The 22,894-nt window shown below is 44.0% G+C and overlaps 1 protein-coding gene and 1 long non-coding RNA gene across 2 annotated transcripts; one reads left to right on the forward strand and one right to left on the reverse strand.

Annotated features, from left to right (window-relative positions):
* Positions 1–3,030: 3,030 nt before the first annotated feature.
* LOC140281444 (FHF complex subunit HOOK-interacting protein 1A-like) lies at positions 3,031–19,698 on the reverse strand. Its single transcript, XM_072375876.1, has 17 exons — positions 19,678–19,698; positions 16,630–16,879; positions 15,226–15,418; positions 14,930–15,151; positions 14,302–14,464; positions 13,489–13,600; positions 11,543–11,644; positions 11,093–11,149; positions 10,904–10,990; positions 9,455–9,622; positions 9,288–9,367; positions 8,433–8,605; positions 8,241–8,352; positions 5,986–7,334; positions 4,535–4,713; positions 4,315–4,435; positions 3,031–4,006 (listed from the first exon to the last, which is right to left on the reverse strand). Exons 2-17 carry the CDS (start codon positions 16,732–16,734, stop codon positions 3,774–3,776), a joined length of 3,456 nt encoding a protein of 1,151 aa, XP_072231977.1. The 5' UTR covers positions 16,735–16,879; positions 19,678–19,698; the 3' UTR covers positions 3,031–3,773.
* LOC140281469 (uncharacterized) lies at positions 14,411–19,689 on the forward strand. The gene is made up of 3 exons (XR_011909755.1): positions 14,411–14,482; positions 15,081–15,390; positions 19,512–19,689. It is a non-coding gene; the product is annotated as an uncharacterized lncRNA (long non-coding RNA).
* Positions 19,699–22,894: the final 3,196 nt, after the last annotated feature.

Here is a 22,894-nt window from a genome sequence, read left to right on the forward strand (position 1 = left end):
TGTTATTCACGTTTTAATTTTTAAGCAGTCAATGCACGGCAAAGAGAGTAACGGCAAGCGTAATTGTACTCTCTGCCTTAAATTGCAATTAAAGCATTAATCAGATCAGATCAAATCTTCAGTTTTGGTCCTGTTTAGCCATCCACAAAGCGCACGGAATCAGACACGTAGCGAGTTCCCTTTTAAGATACTCTTAGTCACTGGTCCAGTGACCAGTTTGACCAGTCACTGGTCAAACGTGGACGTTGTCAAAAATGTGGCAACTATTTTACTTTGGTGGAACGATGCCGGCTGCCGTCAAACTCAAATTTGTGGGGTTTTTTTCAACTAAAAATACAGTTCCCTTTTTTTTTTTTTTTTTAAATATTTCGTGTCTGAATCAGATAAAGGGGTACATTTTTTATCCTTTTAGATAATTTTCTTCTGCTTTTTTGCACATCATTGAACTCAAAGTTGGAGAAAAAGACCTGCTGAATGCAATCTTTTCGGAGAGCTTGTTAAAAATGACCGCTCGCTCGGAATCTGTCCCAATTTTCTTGGCTTGATTTGCCCTTTTTAATGATAAGACCACATAGATATTGCCATTAATTAGATGCTTCCCCTCTGTAAGACTCATCAGCGCTGACTTAATATACATTTCCCAGTGTTCATACCAAGATATGATTTAAAAAAAACACACACAGTGTTTAAACTGACTCACCCAGAGTCCACATGAAAAGGTAAACCTTCATCACCACCATCATCAAGGCCTGCTCTCCTCTTCTCCTGCAAACACCAGCCGTCTGCCTTCAGAAGAAGTGTTGTACAGTTCGCTGGGTGCATTCTGAGTAGGGCAAGATGACGCGACAGGAACTAACTAACCACAGTGTGAATGCATTATGGGCTGTCTCAGCTGATATTATTGCTCTCTCTCAGGTTGGCAACCTCTATCTCAGCTATAGAACCATTTCTAACCGTTTATATGTGCAATCAGGCCGAAATCCAGCTGCACGAAGCTGACTTGCAGTGCAGAGTTTTCTGTGCCATTTCTGCCGGTTTATCAAAGTCGATCTAAACGGGAGAAAAGCGTCCAGGGATTTTGCACCAGCTGGTGGCAGCACTCGCTTCCATGGCTACGACAGAAACGGAGTACACACAGGAAGACACGGCTGATCACACGGGGTTTGACGCCTTCGCTTCATGATGAAAGTCACTCGCTTAGTTTCATCGTGTGAACTTCACACTGTCTGGTTCCAAATGCCCCAAAAAAAGAAAGTTGCAAATATGATGTTGCCTTTGTTGCTTCTTCCATGTGATTGAGAGAAAAGACTGAAGTTTGGGGTATTTCATTGGGTGGTTAACCTGGAACTTTACAGCTAGATATCACTCAGTTTTACAGAATTCTCCTTTAAGATGCAACTTAAACCCAAATGCAGGATTCCTGCGTTATTACCAAAGTTGTTTTTGCTAAAATCCCAACGCGTTGGACTGATAAGCACTAAGTTTCTGTCGTTTCTAACGTTTGTGGCATTTTTTTTATTTAAAGAGTCCGCGTCGGGGCATTCGAGGAACAGCTCGACGACACGGAGCCTCTGGCATCAGCCGTCACAAACCCAGAGGCGTTCAGAGGTGCTGATCCAAGTACGTTAAGTTTTCTGCAGTCTGAGGTAGTTCTCACACACGCACTTGGCCCCTGAAAATTTGTAGACAAGTTCCGGCAGGACTGCACGCGAGAGTAATGGTCTAGATATTTTGCGTTAACTCAGGCAAAACTGAGTCAGTGAAAATGGCGGCTAATCCTCCGCAGAAACCACAGCAAGCGTCTGTGAGCTGCCGCTTCATACCCTTTTCTGCTGACCTGAGTTTAGATGGAACTAGAAAAAAGGCTGCGAAACTTTTTGAGCTGAATGTGGTTAGCTGACCATGCTAAAATAGTGAAAATTTTAGCAGTAAAAACTGTTGCTGACGTATTGTTTGAAGGAATCTGAAGTTGAAAAAGAAATGAGTGAAATTAGAAGAAAACAAGCCAACGGGTGACCCACCACATCACGTAAAGCAGGGATGTCCAAAGTCGGTCCTCAAGACACCTGATTCAGATGAAATGGATCTCTTAAAAAGATTAAGTTCTGCACAAGCTTTTTAATGATGCACTGGTCTCAATCAGGTGTGCTGAAGCTGGGAAACAGCTCAAAGCTGCAGGACAGCCTTCCTCCTCAGGCCCTCGGGGACCGGATGTGGACATCCCTGCTGTAAAGAGAGGCCTTTTGATAACTGTATAAATACAGACATTTATTTTTGTTCTCTGCAAGTTAACAGTAAACACAGTCCTCATAAACACTTTGAATAACTTAACTTTTGAAACTTTGATAAAAAAGAGAAGTACATAGGCTATGTATTACGCATAAATAAAAGCAAACTGACAATAAAAACTTTGAATGAACGTTGAAAGTTGCATGATTTCTTAATGCAGTGCATCTGGTCCGGTGTATATAGATTTCTTTGTCAGTTAAGGACGGTAGATCCCATTAGCTCACCTGGATGATCCACAGCGCTGACTGATGGGTGGCAGGCTACACAAGTGGCTGTCTTTAACTCATTTGCTTGTCTTGTCTCATATGGTTTTGAGGATGTGAAACCAATCTCTGGACGAGGAGGGAGGTGTTTTTTTTTTTGTGCTTTTCTGTGCCAGCATGCTGTATTAAATCAGCATGGAGAGCAGTATCTCACATTTACAGACTCGACAGAACGCCTTCGTGTTATCTCCCACCTGAGGTCGTATCCAGTCTTTCAATCCACTCTCTTTCTCCCACACTTTACTGTATTTCTTTCCATCTTTTCCCCGCTCATCGTCACGCTGTCTCTGTCTGACTCCCTCTGTTGTTGGTCTGCATGAAAGTGGGTGTGGGCGGGCCATGGAAAAGGACAAACTATTGCCGTGTCGCGTTCGTGTGTCTCGTTGGAGAGCTGGGAGAGAGGGGCAGCAAAGCAATCCCAAATAAGAGAATATACTTTAGAAAACAAGCCCAAAAACAAGCCAACTGTGCAAACTGAAATTTAAAACTCCATTTAATGGAAGAAAGACACTTGGAAAGAGAATTTGCTTTGTTTTTACACACATGTTCAGTGTTTCGCCTTCATAGACAGTATTCATATATATATCTATATGATGGAATTAATTGTGCACCAAAACAGACTAAAGTTACATAAATATAGCTCAAGATGCTGGTGGCTAACGTGCCAAAGGTCAGGCAGTTGTTTGCAGCATTTTTAGTTAATCTGACATCTTTTAGGTCTATTTAATGTAAAGTCACTTCAGTGTGTTTAAGGTAAGTTGTATTTTTTTAAGTTGTTTCTGCATTAAGTGTCCCATCCTAAGAAGGAAGTTGATTTAGAAATGGCAGCTGCATACGTTCCCCCAGCAATTTGAACCAAACATTTTTTACAAGAAAGCGGTGCAAAGATTCAAGAAAGCAGAGACGTATTTGCACAGAACTCCACAAAGATATGGATAACTTTAAAATAATCTCCTTTAAAACATTTTCATAAATATAAGTCATAATCAAAGGGGGAGACATCAACAATTTCAAGTGCAGTCAGGTATATGTACATCATGTGCATACAAATTCATTTTTTTTTATTGTAATATCCTCTGAAACTACCAATCGCATTAAACTTCAGTGAGATTATTTGTGCTACATGTTTTGGGCTTGGACTTCAGTCCGCTGGTTTTCCAACAAATCCTCGGTCACATCACAGGCAGTTATTGAGAGCCAGACCAGGAGTTTGGACTCTGATCATTCCTCTGAATGACAGTCCGGCGCAATGCTGTGCTCCTGGGCGATGGCTGCCAGCTCCTTCAGGAACTCGGCGAACAGGACGATGGCGAACACTCGGCTCTTGGCTGGAGGAGGAATTGTAGGACAGGGTGGCAAGACACTGAGAGGAGGCAGAGGCAGAGCGTTCTTCATGGAGCCGTTGGGAAGAGATGGATCCAAGATGAAGTCCCCACCCTGAGACTGGAGGCACTCTGAGAGACACAGAAGTAAATTAAGTCTGAAATCCTTTTAGAATTTATGTGCCCTTCTGCCTTTTGATGCGGTAAGACGACACTTCCTACAAACTGGCTTAGATCCTTGTCTTTAGCTTTGCATAAAGAGCGGATTCAGGGGATCCTGGCTGCGTCTCAACCTAATAAAACCTTCCTATCAACTCCAGTAATCTCCACAAGTTCACACTATATATCTAGTTTAATCCATACGAATTGAAGGTGTAATAATTCCTGGACAGTTTTTAGCCACGTGATTACACAACCTGTTGATGTGCGCATTTATTAACCTCTAAATTTGGCATCTTGGTCTTTAGCCAACAAGAACCTCCAGGCCTGAGTGACCAGGGCGGGATAGTCCGGTCTGTCTGCCACGTAACGCTCAATCTGAGCGTGCACCGACACCAACACCTACGAATACGCACAAGAGTAGAAATGGTCAGAATATTATCGTATGGAAACCCGAAACTATGAGAAACTAGGGATGTTGGAGCTGAATGTGGGCATTACCTGGTATAGTGTTCGTACGCTGGGCTGGTTGTGCGAGTCTGTGCTCAGCAGGAAGGACCTGAGGAGAGGCTGTGGGTACGACGCCAGCTGAGCCAGGATGCCCGTCACCAGGAGGTTGACAGCGATGGTGTTTTCCAGAAGGTTTTCCAGCCGGGATAACAGGACGCTGATGAAAGGTCCTAGAGCACCATGGGAAAATACAGGGGAAAGACGGGGTGTTTGGATTGCCATTGATAAGATGTGACTGAGAAAAGGGGAAAATAAATGGTAAAAAGCAAAGAAACAAACTAAAGAACTGATGCGCTGCCTTGAGGGAGTTTTAGGCTGTTTCAGAAAAGACTTTGTGCACATTAGGGGGACTGGAGACAACTGTGGGCGTCGTGTCTGGCCTTACAAATATTACAATTCTGTGACTCTCCAGCTGTTTCCGGTCGGATGAATTACAATAAACCCGAGATTTTTTGTGTCGTCACACATATATTTTTAATATTTCCATGAATAAAAGTAATCCCTTTGGACAAACTCTCTCCTTTCTCGTCTTGTGGATGTCCACCGCGGTTATTGTTTGTCATCCTCTTGCATCTGGTTAAAACAGCTTTTTCAGTTGTTAGAGCACAGAAGTTGTCAAAATTTCATGTTTCGTGTAGGAAATCAAAACATTTAATGGATGATCAAAAGTCTGAGAGAAGGTGAAGCCAGTAAAACACTGAGGTGTGTATTAGTTGGCATGTGAACGAGTGCTTCTCCATTTTATGGAACAGCAGGGAATAAAATGATTCTTGAAAGACATCAACGCTGTGCAAACAGCTTACAAGTGTCTACGTTTAGTATTGTACGCTTTACTCTTTTTTTCCACAAACGAGATGTATGCTATCCCTTGTGGTTATACTCCGTTATCACCGTCGTCGTCTGCCTCTTCTCCCAGCTATCATTTCGGGGTAAAAGCTCGGGATGGGAACCTATGACCAGCAAAAGTCCTAAAAAAGAGGCTGAAGTGATGATGGAGGAATAAGCCACAAGACTTTGATTCAGGAGGCCAGTTTAGGACCATTTTATCTCCAATGTTTGTTTTATTTTGTGTTTTTTATTTCCACTAATTATTTACTTCATGATTATTTTCTTTATTACCATCATTGTCATTGTTATTACTATATTAATAAAATAGGAAAAAAGATACATTGCATCTTATTGGCTTAGAACTGACCTTTTCACAACTGCAACCCGGTGGGATGAAAACTGATGCTAAAAGATGCCCTTTGTGTTAATTTTACCAAAAGGGTGTCCTGACAAATTGGACATGTCATAGGCTGGGAGTGACATATTGTCGTCAAATGAATTTCTTTCCCCTCTCTTTGATGATGGTTCTGGTTAAGTAAGTGAAACCCACCCTTACACAGCAACGAAGCTGCTTAATTGCTTTAGCTTTTCATTCCCTCCACACAAACACTGACCTGTAAATGGAACTCCATATTTCCTGCAGCTCTTCCTCTCCTGTTCCTCTTCTTCCTCCTCCATAGCCTCCGTCTCTCCCTCATCTCCAGCGTCATCCCATGAGAAGCTGAAACCAACGCCATTGCCAAGCTCCTCGTTCTCCTCCTCAAGTTTCAGCCTCAGCTCTCGAACACGACTCCTGAAAGTGCCGATGTCGTCTGTGACGTCGTCGGGCTCTGGCTCCACCCCCAAAGAGAGCATGAGCTCGTAGTACTGAGACAGAAAGTCGTTCTTGTTGGGGACTTTATCAGGCAGAGTTGGAGGCTTGGCATTTATTGAAGACAAACAAAGTCCACGTGGCTCAGGTTCATAGTGGCCATTGGGTAAACATGGCATGGGTTGTGTGTTGTGATGTGTATGCTGCTGATGTGTTGTGTGCATGTGACTTGCTGTGATGTCATTAAGATTGAAGTTTCGCTTTAAAGGCCCAATGTCTTCATCAACATCATCGAATTTGTCGATGATGTGATCCTTCGCATGGAAACCGTTGGTGAAGAGATGGGGCTCTCCTTGTTTGACAGTCCTCTTTAGCTCATCTTCACCTTCCTCTTTTGTCTTCTTCAGCTCCTTCCCACAACCCTCACTCTTCCTCCTCAGCATTTTGTTATAGTCTTCGCTCCTCCTTCTGTCCTCTTTCCCTCCATCCTCGCTTCTCCTCCGTGAGGACATGATGCTGTTCACGGTTTCTATCACTGTCCTCCCTGTTGTTGTCAACATTGTCGACATTGTTGTTGTCACTGCCGTTGACACTTGCTGCCCTTTTGGGATGCTTCCATGGGATCGCCGATTTGCTGCCTTGATGCGCTCCAAAATGGCCGCCTTGGTGTCTTTCTTGGCAACTAAATCGTAGACGAGGACGTCGTCCTGAAACTCTGATTCCTCGACATACGAACCGCGCACTAGCTTGGTAGCGCTCCGTTGCATTTCCTGGATGTGCCGAGGAAGCAGTGGCTGAGGCGCCGGTGAAAAACTGCATCTATCAGCCTCCGCAGCTACACTGCCATTTGCTAAAGCCACATTTAGTGCCACCGACAAAGAGACATCCTCGTCTGCAAATATGTCATCCCACTCCAGCTCCAGGGCTGAGCTGCCTCTTCCTGTCTGGTTGCTTATGGAGACGGTATCAGAGGAGGGAGTTGGAGAGAGGGCTGAGGGGGGAGGAGTGATAGCCAAAGAGCAGATGGAGTTGCTCTTGGCTCGTTGTATGAGCTCCTCCTCATCCTCAATGTCATCTGCTGGTGTATCCGACCGGTACTCTTGGGGAGGAGGGTCGATCCCGTCATATGGGGCCGACCAGAACCGACAAGCCCTGCAGACAAAACAAAAGCCATTAGAGTTGTAGATGGGGGGTGCATAAAGTATTCTTTTCTTACGGTCTTTCTCATGTCGGTGTAGATTCTCAGTCATCTAGGTCATGGTTATCCTAAGAGCTTGAAAAAGGTACCTGAGCTCTCTCCCCAACACCATCCTCCTTAGATACCCTCTCCATCCCAACAATCTGATACAAAACACCTGGAGATCTAACAACACAGCCAACAGAGCGAACTGTGCTTGGTGCAGTAGACTCCAGTTGACTGTAGACTCTTGACTTGACAAACTCAATTCCTGGTATTAGACTTCACTTACTAAAAATAAACTTTTAAATTCATTTAAGGACCCTTCAAGGTGTTGTATCAGTATTTATCATTGGTTTTCACTTCCTTATAAACAGGTTTGCATGTAAGCTTTGCGCTGAATCGGCTTGTTTTACAACTTCCTCGCTCAAGGTAGAATTCCTGACATGACCTTTCAGATCAGTTATTGTGGTGAGATGTAGTCATACCTTAACCACCACAGTCAAAGCCTAAATACTATATCAAAGAGATGTGCTGCTGATTTTGAAGAGAGGATGTGCTTATCTATCTGCCTCTGTGGTAAAAAAAAAGCTTATTTTTTTCATTCCGTTCTTAATCGCAATATCTAATATTCACAAGTTTATATTTAACTGTCAGTGCAAGACTGCCAGCATTCCAGTAAATTACACTTTAAAACCACTATTGGTCTAAAGATGTATAGGAGTCACAGCGTCATGTATATGTATATATGTGTATATATGTGTGTATATATATATATATAAAAATTCCAAAAATCACGAAAAAGCAGCTTTTCAGTATAAACACAATAATCAAAGTCAATCAGAGTAGTTTTGATGTCTTCAAGGACCAGACGCACTAACCTGTGTGAGGCGGAGATAGCCTGGCGAGCATCCCAGAGGTACTGAAGGTAGTTAACGTCCATCAGAAAATCTGAACCACGACAGTAACCAACACTGTCTGACACCGAAAGCTCTGACATAAACATGCAGAAATTCAAGTTAGGCTAGAATTTCCTTCGAAAGTTTCCCTCTTGTTGTGTTGGTTGTACTGACCTGCTGCTTTGGGCCAGTGGATGTGTTCCGAGTGTGTGTTTGTGTTGTGAAAGTACACTGGGCACCAGGAGGGCATGAGGAGCAGGAAGGAAGTGGCGCTGGAGGAGTAGCAGTCCCTCAGATTTAAGGAGCAGCGCTGCGTCCGGCTCAGGTGGCTGCAGGGAATCAGATATCTGAGGAGACAAGAACCACCCTGCTCAGTCCCAGCATATGGCCGCTCACTACCGCCCCCCTGTGGCCCTTTTCTTTTTTTACACTTTTGTTCTGCACACCATACCTGAGAAAGTTTTTAGGTTAAAACATAAATTTGAGAACTGGTCCAATCGACCATTTTGCAAGATTACAAGAAAGTCTGGCTTCATGGAAGCAAAATGTAAAGAAATGAGAAGTGGATCAGGATCTTTGCTCAGCACTGTCGGAAAATGTTTCAATTGGTGAGATTGCATCTTGAGACCTCCTCCACACTGGACCTTCGGTTAAGAGCAACACACAGCTGCCAGGGCGTATGACTTATTAATCTTAAAAGATTATTTTCAGGCTTTAGAGGCTTTTATTTAATAGTCAGAAAGACGGGAGATGTGGGCTAAGAGGGAGATGATGTGCAGTAAAAGGCTCCAGCTCACGGGCAGCTGTGATGGGGACACAGCACATGGGCCTCTCACTCAACCAGCTGAGCTCCCGACACCCTGATAACTTGTTCTAAAAGCATTTGATTCACATTCTAACAAAAAAAAATGACTGAATGAACAACTTTACTCACACCGCTATGTACCAAGTATGAGTAATTCCTTGTGAACCCATCTTATAAGTGAAATAAAAGTGCGTCTTCGGCACAGTGAGTCTGCGGGGACTGACCTGAACACCAGCTGCAGCATCACGTCTTCACAGAAGAGACCGATCAAAGTTCTGAACAGAGCCAGCGACACCGTTCCCAACTGAAGGAGCGGAAAAAAAGGTGGAGGATTGTGAATTCCAGAGCGTAAAGCAGCAGCAGATGGCGCTAGAACTGTGGCGAGTTGTACCTGGAACGGCGTGTTGACCCTGCTGACCAGCGTGTCGAGGATGTGAACGTTGTCGTGTGTGTGCAGCAGAATGAAGGACAGGAAGGTCTGGAGGAGGGCGGGTTCAGAGATGGAGCGCAGGAACAGATCCAGGTAGGCCGTGGTGGTCATCACCTCTTCCACCGTCAGCTACGTACAGAGACACAGCGGATTATCAGCGCAGGGAGGGGCTCAGATAGGAAGTTGGCTTATCTAGTTTTACAATAGAGAAATAGAAAAGCTTTTCCATGAGTTGTGGTCCTGAGGAACAAAGGACGACAACAAAACCGAAGACATCAGAACATTTAAGCAGGAGTTACCCAGTGGAAACGGATTCAAATGTGCCGTTTCATAAAACAAAATCTTTCAAAGAGGATACGAACAAAGCGGAACAAGTTTAAAAAGATTTGCTTGTCCGCTTCTTGTGTTTCTGCCATGTTTTCAGTTGTGTTGCTGTGACTTTGCGAAGTCTTTGGTTTGCTGGCCTGATTTCTGATCCTCTTCTCTGCTTTGCAGTTCAGGTTTTTGTCGTCATCCCTGTGAAAGGTTTCATTTTTTGTTTTGCTGGTTTCTGTTGTGTTTTAAGAGGCGTTTCGCCGTCACATTGTCTGGTTAGTGGTTTCCCCTTCTGCAGTTGTGTTTTGTGAAATGTTTTCACTTAAACTGTGTTTTCTGCTTTTTTTATGTTACAAGTAAGGCCGTGTTTTCTGTTCTGTTGTTGGGTTCTCGGAGGGGTGTGCTGCGTAGCAAAAATAGCGGCTTGTAGAACCTAAAGTCTGAGTTTTCAGCGTCGTGAAGGTGTCTCGCTCTGAAATAGTCGAGATCAACATGATAACTGAGGCTGAACTCATAACCGGCTTCGGAGCAGTTTGTGTTCAGGGTTTTTTGGATTAAATGGTCTTAAAAACAATAAGAACAGGGATGTTCTCCAGCAAATCTGAACTGAAGCAGCTATATATAAAAAGAGTGTTACTGTAAAACACATCCGGAATATGTGCTGCATTAACATGGGAATCGTGGATTCTTTTGCTTTGATTTTTAAGTAGAGGACAGTGTCGGGGGGGAACACAGTTCCTGTGTATGAAGTTCACATTTTATAAGCTCCATGAAGCTAATCAGCAGGCAGACATTAAGTTACAACTTCGCACGGCTCGCTGTTGTCTGATCGCTTTCTTCTCTCGTCCTAATTGCAGCAACACTGTCGCTTTTTGCTGTGGTGAGTTCTGTACAGTCATAGGCTACAAAACCCACATTTTATGTGATCGTCCAAAGAGCCAAAAAAGCCTGAGTTAACAAAGAAGAATCATAACGCCTCTGTCGTCCCCGTTGTCTCGGATTTGATGTTTTTCTTGTTTTTTTCTTGTTGTGTTTTGTCCTTTTTAGTCACTGACAGCGGTGTGGAAACACGTAGAAGCACAGCGACAGCGATACCTTGTGCAGAGCGGGAGCGAGCACAGGCACGAGGAACCCGTTGTAGATGTAATTCAGTAACTGGGAGCGGATGGAGGGATGAGCAACCTGTGACAGACAGACAAAAAGCTCGAGTAAAAATAGAGATCTTTTTTTTTTTTTTTTTAAATGCCCGATCGTTACCTACGAGTGTGTGTGTGCCGTCGTTACCTTGGTAACAGCACTGCAGAAGTCCAGTGAGTGCAAGAAGTGGACGAGAGCTGGAACCTGTTGACCCAAAATCATTCAGTGACGGTTATTCATAGGTTTCCTCATTACATAAATCACGTCATTTACTAAATGAAGTGCTTTCACAATATGTGTGTAAATATTCCAGCATTTCTGTTGGTTCGTCCACCATTTTGGTCCCAACTGAAATATCTCAAATGCTGTAAGTATTGCTATGAAATGGTGTTCAGAGGTTGAATCTTATTAGCTCAGATTCTCGAATGTTCATGTTGCACCTCTGTAAGGGAGAATTATGGCAGTTATGAATTAAATACGTAAACACTATGAATTTTGTGCTGACGCTCTTTATCAAAGTTTGCAAACAAACCCATTAAGTACCAGTCAGCGATGGACATTCCAGTGGAATGCCAGCATTCTTAAAGTCGGGATTACCTGCTGCCAGTCACCCTGATCCAGACAGTGCCAGTCCTCACTGTAAACCTGCAGCCTGGCCGGAAGAGACGAGTACAGACCGGAGAGACCTGTGGCCAGCACCTGTGACAGAGAAGGACAAGCTTCTAGCCAGAAGGTTTCCATTCCCAGACAAAACCTTACCCCAATACATTTTTTTGAGCTACACAAAAGGTTTCAGAGCAAGGTCAATGTGACACAACTAGAAAATATATATATATATATATATATATATATATCAGCCACTGCCAACAGTAGATGTTATTCAGACTGCATAAAGTGGAAGTGAAGGGTGATGGGAATCCTACGGTGTGCTTTGGCTTTCACGGTCACCTGATCTCAACCCAGTGAAGGGATTGAGATCTGAGCGAGCTCTCTGTAGCACCGGGTCCAATAAAGCACGAGAAGAGAGAATACCTTTCAGTATAATATTGTACACTCCTGCAGCAGAGTTCCAGAAACATGGGGAATCAATCGGATGGTGCACTGGAGCTGCTCTGGTGACACAGCAACTTACTAAGACTCTCCATGTTAATTCAACTGTCATTTCAACATGCTCTGCCTATGGTTTTGCAAAGGGCTCGTGCACTGGACTGAAAATCAGTGGCAACAGGTCTTATGGAGTGATGAACAAGGTTGTATGGGAGGAGACGGGGCAATGAAAGAGCAAGAAAAAGTATCCTCATCCAACAGCGGCAGCACTGGTGGTCAACAGCTGCAGTCTGGAGTCTCGTTAGCCATCAGGCGGCCGTCCAATCGTGTGCAGACTTGCTAATCCCTCTCCGTGGACGAGCCAATCTCACACTGATTTACTAATCTGCTCTCTACATAAAGATTGAGGTCACAGTGTGGTCACATGGGCTGAAAGCTGGCACACACAACCACACACAAACACGGACTCAGGTGGCACGTGCTGAAGTGCCTTTGCTCATCCTTTCATATACACACGCTCCCTCTTTGTTTTCGCTCGGCCAAACGGTCCAATCTGAAAACACGGAGCCGACATTGGCCGACACAGCGAGCGTAAACACCTGAAAGACACTAAACTCGCGCTTCTTGTCTTTTAGTAACAATAAGCAGCTTTTTGTTCATGTTTAATACTTTTTACATTCATGCTTGATCATCAGTATCGCTGAGATTACTCAGTATTTTTATTAATAATCAGGCTTTTTCTAATACTTTGCATTTATTTGCAAGTTTCCCTTTGCTTTTTTCCCCCAATTTCTTCATCTTCTCGACTTTTTTCCTTAATTCCTTTCCCTCATTAGCTCCTTTGGTGTATTTCCTCACTTTTCCGCCTGTCGCTCCATACACGATCGCTCCCATGAGGAGGCAGTTTGAGCTCATTAGTTCATTACATAACTTGTAATAATGAGATTACAATGCAGAGGGGAGATGATTGAGGAAACAGGGCTCATGCAATGTGAGGAAGAAAAAAAAAAGCTACTGATTCCATTCATGTAAGCCATCTGATTCATGAAAGTCTGTAGAAATAATCACTGATCATGTTCGGACTAATTTGTGGATTAAACGTGAACTGAATTCATTGCAGGGTAAGACTGAAACAGACCGTAGCGATCTTGAAAGGGGTCTGAAAACATCCCGTTCTCACTAATGTTGCAGGTCTTTTCTTGTGCAAGGGCAAGTGAGAGTGAATCACTGTGGCCTAGGGAGAATCTTGGGCAAATACCTGACATTTTATGTTTTACAGACACTCCGGCAGACTTGAAAAAAGACTGTGAAAGTCCGAGGAGGTGGTGTCTCCTCAGCTACCTGGTAATAAAGCATCAGGATTCAGTGGGAACAGGCCTGTGCTATCTGTCACGAATGAATAGCGGGTTTTTTTTTTTGTTCTTGTGTGCTGTTCTGTCCTTTTGTCAGACTTTCAGCAGCAGTTCGCGTTCGTCTTTGTGTATTTGTTTACTTACAGGACAGAAGTATGTGTTCTCGGCGATGTGCTGAGCAACTCGAGCCTCGGAGGCCGACAGGGACATGATGAGCAGCAGAGCATCTCGGGCCTGTTGACCTACCAAACCCTGCCTGAAAGAGAGAAAATACAAGTCGTTTTCATCTTCTAATTATAGTGCCAGGACGTTTAACATGTAACACATTAACTGAGACCCATAGAGTCTGAGATGGAGCTGTTGGGTTTTTTTTTTGCAGTTTCTCTGAACATTACACTCTCACTTTGAGATAAACATGCTGGGACTGACAACTGATCTGAGTTTTTTCCACTTGTAAATAATCTTTCTCACTGCAGATTGATGGACTCCGGATTGGAAATGGTCTCATAGCCCTTCTTAGATTAGTGGGCGGTAACAATTGCTTCTCTCAGATCATTGCTGACGTCCTTCCTGCTTGACATTGTGTTAACAGCCACGTGAATACACACTGCCAAAACTTTTATAGAGGCGATGTCAAATAACACGTGTTTTTTTTTTTCATCTAAGGTTGTAATGATCTAAATTAAAGGTCTGCTAAGAACCTTGGGTTTTTATTATGTCCTAATACCCAAAAAAAAACCTTGGAAATGAAAGAGGGTGTACTTTATTATTCACAGAACTGTAAATGGATGTGCAAACGCTCCTTTGCATGTATGCCACACAGTGTGTGTACCTACCTGTATGTCTCCTGCGTGTATAACGTATATTTATGGGTCTGTGACTGTATTATACTGGTTTACACGTGTGTTTGTGTACCCCTTTATATCCGTGACCGCGTGAGCCTGTACGTGTTCCTACCTGTGTGTATATGGTATGAGCAGGGAAAAGAGTAGGAAGTTGGCAGCTCCCTGGTCTTCACTGGTGTGGAAGAACAATTCCAGTACTGAAGGATCTTTGACCAGAGCCACACAGAGCTGGTTCAGCAGCAGGACCAGCTCCGCCTCCACCACACCACCGCTGTCTGCAGGAAGGATCGCAGGTGATTAACGGCTACGTAACAGATTTTACATCTTATTGGCCTAATCTACAGGAGGTGAAACCACTTCCCGAGACGAGAGAAAACTAAACCAACTCCAAAGTCTCACAGTGTTGGGCTCCTACGATGGGTCCAGCTGCACTGGCTGCTTTGTTCTAAAAAACAAAAAACTTTTCTCAACAATAGGCCGCTGAGTACTACTATTCTAGTACAACAATCAGATGGGTGAAGGAACACCAGCTTCAACTAAATCCCTATAAGTCAAGGATTGGTCATCTCGGCTAATCGCTCCATACAGCACCACATAAAGGTTAACCTGCGTGTCATGGTTGGTGACCATCTGGACAGAACAGGGCTTGCTGCTGGCTCCTGTTACCAACAGTCTCATCTAACTCTCTAAATTTACCTAAAGGTTAATAATCCTTTTGAATAAATGTATCCCCAACTCACCGGTTGCGGCTCCTGCACAGGAGGCGAGCAGCATCATGAGTGGCCGTAGAATGGGTTTATGGTGCAGGAGAGGCTGTTTGGCCTGAGATAAAAGCATCTGGTACATCCTGAGCTGCTCCAGCTTCATGTCCTCTGTGAACTGTCTCCTCAGGCTCCACAGAAACAGTCTCTCCATCACGCCCTCCAGGACGACAAACTCCAGGATGGGACCCATCGCTCCGCCTGTTGTCAGCACATCAGGAGTCAGGAGACGAAATGACACGGAGGTCTCCATCAAGCACGTTTAATTCATTTACCTTGCCCTGCCTCCTCCTCCATTAACAGAAAGAGCATGTGTTCCACGTAGTTCTGGACGGCGCTGGCCTCGTCGGCCGGAATGGGACCGAGACGCAACGCTCCTGAGCTGCTGTTGCCGTGGTGACCAGAGAGGAAACTCAGCGCTCCAGTGCTGCTGCGACTCGGTTCGTGTTTCTCCAGAATCTTCACAACCTGCACGGAGAAGGCCAACAGAGACTCAGGCTGTAGGTGGAGGATCCTTAAACCTGCATTATTACAGGGGGCAACTCCTAAAAACAAGACCCTGCTTATGACAAACATTCTCAGAAAGCAAAGACCACAACAGTGAAAATGCCAAACTTCCATTCCAAGTACTAACGAACCGATTGATATTCAACAAAGAAATGACGCCGTTGGTCAGCCCTCTCCTGTCCGGGTCTGAGGGCAACCCACGAGTGCATAAAACCAAACTGAAACGGTTAAATGGAAGGGGTAAACTTCACTGTCTTGGCTGACTCCACCCTGTGGGGCCTTGTTGCCGTATCCATTCTGGTGTTGATGGCACTACATCTAGATCAGATCATTCTGCCCTCTTCTGCAATAGCTTAAAGGCTGAAACAACCCCAAATATACACGCATTCACGTCTTTTTCTATTATATTGTTAATTGTGTTACAGCAAGCGCCCCATTGAGACATAAACATCCAAAAACTGTTTTGTCGAACCAAATCAAGTGAGACTTTTGGAGGTCTTAAGGTGCAGTTCCTCAAATGACCAGCAGACACCTGACGAGCTTGTGTCAGTGCTTAAGAAAATGGGAACCAACTTTTCAGGCTCTGGTATATTGTTTGGGTAACAGTTTCAGCACTGACATACTTTATTGTTTTCAAGTGGCTCGACCGAAGCATTTAACATTCCAGGAACAAAAGCTGTTTATTAGTTTCCACTCTGTACCTGAAACAACGGATTATTCGGTTCATAAAGACAACTGGGATTAACGAGGTGGGGGAGGGGGGGGCAATGAATGGAATACATCGATAAAAAAGAGAGGAAAAGAAAAGAATGTAACGTATTGTCTGGGATTGTGTTAACCTTTGACCTGAACTTTTTCACATAGGGACTACACACGCACACACACACAGAAAGGAGATTTGTGCACACAGACACAAATGCGTGTGGGTTCTCCTGGCGACGACAGAGAGAGATTTCTTCTAAATAGATCCAGTGTTTAAGGGCCAAAGTCTGGGTCGGTAATGTGCGCACACACACGCACACACACACAATCGCACACTGTGTCGGCCGGTCATTATGAGGAAAACAGGACAGGCTGAGAGTGAGAGGCAGAAGAGATAGAGGGCGATGAAAAGCAGGAGGAAAGGGAGCTTTCTGTCTGAGGTTGATTGACTGATTCCGTGACTCGATTACCTGCGCCCAGTGGTTCTTAAACACAATCATGCAGGTCTCCGGGTCCACTCCTCTCAATGTGAGGGACTTCTTCCGGTTGCCCCCGACAACCACCGAGGCCATCATATTGACTGTCTGTCAAGCTGCTATAGCATGTTCCAGCTCGGCGTGTGGAGGATGTTGCCTTCTGATGGAAGGACCAGGGGGCATTACCTGGCTGTCTCAGACCAAGTTCAGGATCAGTCTCTGGGCCTGGTGGGCGGCTTCTGGCCTGCAGAAGATGGACAAAGTGGAAATAATTACCCTAAAATGCCCGTACACGGCAAAGCCAAAATAATCTGAGAGCTGTTTTTTGAAAGCATGTGGAATAAGTGTGATTTTTGGTCTGTTTTCAAAGCTAACACTCTAAACTTCCCCCCCCTGAACAATCACTGGGAGTGTTACCGAGTTACCTTTTCTGCTGCTGTGAGCTGTTTTCTTTACAAATCAAATCTGAGCACAGAAAAGTGAATGTTTTACACAGCGTTTTCTGAAGATAAGATATATCTCTTGGCTGCTGTGGCCCGTGGAAAAGATATGGCGGTTCCGTTGGGACGGTTTCTGTTGATAAAATGTTGATCGGTGGATTATTAGGATACTTTATGGGTTCATGTTTACATTGTGGTCGGCATTGATTGTACCTGCTGTGGTAACCGTATTGAAAAATGCTTTTTGTCAGTCAAATGAAGTTGTGTAGAAAACGGCTGATCGGCCATCGGTGTTTCAAAGGGTTCATTTTCCTTTAAGAACTCAGTTCACAAGGATAAGTTTTTGAATGGGTCTGCCATACTTGACAGTGCAGGTCCTTCCAGATAACTTCAGTATAGACCTTGCAGACATTGTAATGTCGATGCTGAAACAATATGCAGTTCAAAGATTAATCGTACACTTTAGCCCTCACAGTCTGAGGTAGAGCAGCTGTTCACCATTTGGAAGACCGGTGGTTTCATCCTCAGTTTATAGGTTGAAGATACTACCCCTGCGGCATTCGATTGATGCTGCGTGACCTTTGAAGGCTCAGTCTTGAGATATATGGTAATTGGGCTTTTAGAGAAAACTTATGACATGTCAAGATGGCACCAGGATGAGGTCTTCACTGCAAAGACACTGTCAAAATGTACAAAATCATAATCCATTAAGTGCATCAGACACTGCTGATTCACTGTTTCCACCAGAACACACACAGATAGTTTTTTTGCCCCCAGATCCGCCAAGCATGAAGGTTCAAGGGACATTCTCCCATTCATCGCTATGTACCTGATGGAGTCTTCAGCGCTGTGTAGTAATTAAAAGACAAAAACCTGTAACAGGCTCCTGACATCCGTCCCTCTGCAGGAGGGAAGTATTAGTGGGTATTAGTGGTTGTGTGAAAGGAAATAAAGTTTGCAATGTGGGAATCTGTGCATCGTCACAGACTCTCACTCGTGGAGGTATAACTGAGGAGGGTGTTTTTCAATCACAAGACAATTAGACTGGAAGCTTGTGTGTGCTGTTAACATGAAAATGATAAATTCAATGAGTCATGATCTGTGGATTTTTAGTATTTTGAATTTTCCGTCGTTGTGAAGAAGGAGCTGAGCCAGAAGGCGAAGCTCTCTACTTACTGGTCAATCTACTTTCCCATCCTCACCTATGGTCACGAGCTGTGGGTAGTGACCGAAAGAACAAGATTGCGAATACAAGCGGCCGAAATGGGTTTCCTCCGCAGGGTGTCTGGGCTCTCCCTTAGAGATAGGGTGAGAAGCTCAGTCATCCGGGAGGGGCTCGGAGTAGAACCGCTGCTCCTCCGCATTGAGAGGAGTCAGATGAGGTGGCTCGGGCATCTGGTTAGGATGCCCCCTGGGCGCCTCCCTGGGGAGGTGCTCCGGGCACGTCCCACTGGGAGGAGACCCCGGGGGAGACCCAGGACACGCTGGAGAGACTATGTCTCTCGGCTGGCCTGGGAACGCCTCGGGGTCCCCCCGGAAGAGCTGGAAGAAGTGGCCGGGGACAGAGACGTCTGGGTTTCTCTGCTCAAGCTGCTGCCCCCGCGACCCGACCCCCGGATAAGCGGCAGATGATGGATGGATGGATGAATGAATTTTCCGATGCTCTGGTTTTCCTTGTTGGTCTTCTTTTACTTCCTGTTTTACTTCGTAGAGTTTCCCGTGTTTATTCTGTTGAGTCTTGCTTTCTTTCCCGTATCACACCTTTTTTTTCGTTACAGGTTGTCTCACCTGCTGTTTATTTGTGACTTTCTCCCACAGATCCTTGTCAGACCATTTCCCGTTACGTCCCGCTAGCTTACCTGAAATGCTAACAAGCTCTGTCCCTATACAGCAAAACTTTGATCTCAGCCAAACCAAACACCAACGGGAGATTACGAATCAATGTGATCCCCACCATCGTCATCGGTGTCACAGTGTGTGATGACTGTGAGGACACAGAGCATCCGTGCATTGTCCAAAAGATCAAATATATTCTCAGACTGATTGCCCTGCTTCCATGCTGTCACGGGTTTAATTTTATTTCAGTGCATTATGAAAATCAGAGTAGAAATTCCAGGAAGGTAATCCATCACAATGGACTTTATTTTTAGTTCTTCTTGTGGCACAGCTCCAAGAATGGCATGACGGCAAATCTAGATGATATTTCTGATTCGAACATTGAAGTTTACACAGAAATGACACTAAACCCGTGTGTTACGTTAAATCTGAGATATTTTTTTGTAATTTTAGTCTCAAAACCGCTCATCTGTCTTCCATATTCTTATATTTCATTCCTTGTTTATACACATGCGTTTTTATGTTGGTTTGTGGTACTTTTTATATCTGGTCTCCTCTTTTTCAAGAAGTAACTCAAGAGAGATTATGTCTCTCATTTAGTTTAGAAACTAGCGACAGCCAAGGCTGGAACAGGAACTATGGGTCGTCGGCAGCAATAAGCAAACAGGAAAAAGTGACAGCGCCTCGGAGTTCCACCCTGGGCGTTCCGGGAAATTCCACAAATACTCATGGAGGTCTCCAAGATATCTCCCTGCAGTGTTCTTACCTCTGTGCTGCTGCCGCTACGTCATGGGTGAATGAACCAAGCTGCCTGGCATCCTGAAGGAGAAAGAATGACGTGAGTCAAAGGTTGGACACTGTTTAAAACGCACATACACAAGCCTAAACTTTATTCTTCAATCATGCTTTTTGTCCCCAGAAGGAAGGCAAGCCCCTGCTACGTGAGTGTGTAAACACTTTCATGTCCCCACAACATGGGTAAGACATATATCCACAGAGATTCATCCTTTACCATCTGGAACCCTAATCTATGTGTGTGTGCTTAGGATAAAGGGTTGGATTTTGGTCCAATATCCTGTGTGGTCATCACGTTGTCATTACAGGGTGTGAGTTTCTGTGTGTATGTTTGTGAGTGTGCTGGGTCTATGTTTGTGAGTTTTTGACCTTGGAATTCTGAGCATTCTCTCTTGGCTCATGGCATTTATACATTCAGGCAGCTTTCGAACAGTTTTGTGGTACACAATAGCCTGCAAAGCAACATATAATATGAAGTCATTTAAATCTGTGTGTGTTAGAGAGCAATTTACATATATTTACACTATGCTAGGTTGTGCAAAGAGACCCTTGAGTTGTAGATTTTGGGGTCCTCCCTTCGAGGGTTTAGACTCAGTGTTATGAGATACGAGGCTTGGGACTGCATCAGGTCAGTGACTGTCCTCACAAAGGTATAAAGAAAAATGTGTGTCCGTTCCAGACACAGAGGGGGGAAAAACGGAAGTAATCTGAGATGAGACAGCTATGTTTAATCCCAAACCAGCTCTATGTGTGGGTGTGTGTGTGTGTGACAATCAGACAGTCTCATGCCATCACACAAACCAGGGATTAAACGCACACCCACAGAGAGACTGACCTGAAGTCTGTTCTGACCCGCTTAAAATTGTATTCCTGATTTTCAGGCATTTAGCTGATTGGGATTTGACTTCCATATGAAAATGGGACACTTAGGTGTTTTGTTTACAGGCGCTTTAGAAGGACGTGGCGATCAAAACCTCAACGTTTAGATGTTTAGCGAAGAGTGAAACTATAAACCCAACCACACACTGATCTACACAAGTGTTCACATTCTGAGTTGTGTAGAAGTGGCATGAAGCAGCTGCAGTTTCTGAAGGTAGACAGAAACTAATCACACCAAACTGAGAAATCAGAACTTTCTGATGTGCTGATGAACAGCCTAAAGTGAGGAGTTCACACGCCCAAATCCCAAAGAACCAGAAAACCAGCCAAAAGCCCTTTTGGCTGAAAGAAAACGACACAAATGACCATTAAAATCATTGAAAGAGGTATCTATCAACTTTCTTTCACTTGACATTTTCATTTATCATTTAAATCTCCTAATTTCTTTGTATTTCAGATGATTATAATAGGTTGCATTACACTGCATGTTATATTTTTGTCTAGTCCAATTATCATTCACAGACTTTTCGTTAGCTCCTTGCTCACAAAGGCTGGAGTACAAACAAGGCAATGGACCCCGGATCTACAGGGGCCCCACAAAGCTCCAATTTTGGACCCATCCATCGTCAATACCCGCTTTATTCAACTCAGGCAACACCTCGGAGCACTCTGGACAGGTCGCCAGTCCGTCACAAGGCCAACGCGGAAACAAAGGGGTCCATTTAGAATCCCCAGTTAATCTAACAGCCATGTTGACGAAGCCGGAGAATCCACGCGTGCACGGGGAGGACATGCGACCAATCCATCTTAACCGTTTGATAACATGTTAAAAGGTTTTATCAAGTTGTTTTTTCTGCAAACTGAGCAGTTCAGGCGAGGTCAACCGCTGTCTACGGAAGCCGAGCACACCCTCGCTTTGCGGTTACATATTTTAATGCCGTCGCCTGTGATCATGACAAAACCGCCATAGGCTTTCCAACATCAGCGGGTGGTTTTGATTCGCTCAAAAATAAGCTGCTCCCACTTAGATGCTTGATTTAATTTCTCATCCTCCCAGTTGTGGAGGATCTATGGCATAAAATCACGGCAGGCGTGTGGAATTCTATTTGCCGCACTGAGTTTATTAAAAATCGCTCCTCATTCACCTGATATATCAAGTTGTGAGATAAAGACATGAATATATTCATTATCACAACAAAACAAAATTAATTTGTGGTCCCGTGATAATTAGATTAGATTTTAGATTTTAAATCATGCATTGGCCTCTCTGGGCTTCCTTAGCTTTCACTTTCAATAGACTTTTAAACTATAGAGACAGTCTTTGACAACTGAATGTTTAGTGTATGAAATGTGCCAAATTAGAGGAAAACTTGTGTATAATCCATTCAAATGTTGAGTTTTATTGACACGGGAAACCATAAGTAATAGTAGTGTAGTAAATATTCACATCTGAGGAGCTGGTTCCTGAATGCTTTTTGGCATTTTTTGCTTTAAAAATGAAATGAGTGAGTTGTCCAGATGGTTGCCGCTCATGACAACAAGCGATTTGATTTGCAATTTCAGCTGGTGGTGACGGGAAGTCTTTTAAATCACCGATAAACACCTGCAAAGATACATTAATGGTGTTAATCAATGGGAAATATTTCAGGATATCAGTAACTCGTATGTTTCGGTGCACTGTGACATCTGTGATTTGACGTCTCTTCTGCAGGAGGCGATAAAAGTCTCCTCAACTCTTCCACATTTGCTTTTATTTCCGTGTTTGAATTTTCAACAGTATTGCTGTTGAACAGTCTGCTCTAAATGCACTTGGCCACAACCGCACAGGGTGTGCTGTGTGTGTGTGTGTGCTGTGTGTGTGTGTGTCCAGGTCAGTGAACCATGAGCATGAGCGCCGCTTCACCTTATTAATACTGCTTACATCACACAGGTGATGCCAGCATTACTCAGCAGAACATTGGAGAACGGGAACATAAAGCTGAGAATTGGAAAAGAATATAAAATATATTCAGAAATGTTTCTTTGTCGTGCTTTACTGAGGATAATTTACTCAAGTTTGTATTTCCCCACACATTTAAAATCTTTTAGCCCTAATTTTTTCTAATTCATTGAATCCCTTATTTGATCATTTCTTTACACATCCATCATCTTCTTACTCTTTATTTATCTAAAGTTTGCACCAACTGTTTTCACCTCATTTCTCTAATCTGAGCAATTCCATTCTTCAATATTTACTTATTATACTGTCATTACTAGTGTAATTCATGTCCTGTCATAGCTATCAGCTTGTTATTCTGTGTATGAGAGTT

Source organism: Leuresthes tenuis, unplaced genomic scaffold (genome assembly GCF_036924035.1).
Source record: "Leuresthes tenuis unplaced genomic scaffold, fLeuTen1.0.hap1 SCAF_22, whole genome shotgun sequence".
Classification (NCBI taxonomy): Eukaryota; Metazoa; Chordata; class Actinopteri; order Atheriniformes; family Atherinopsidae; genus Leuresthes; species Leuresthes tenuis.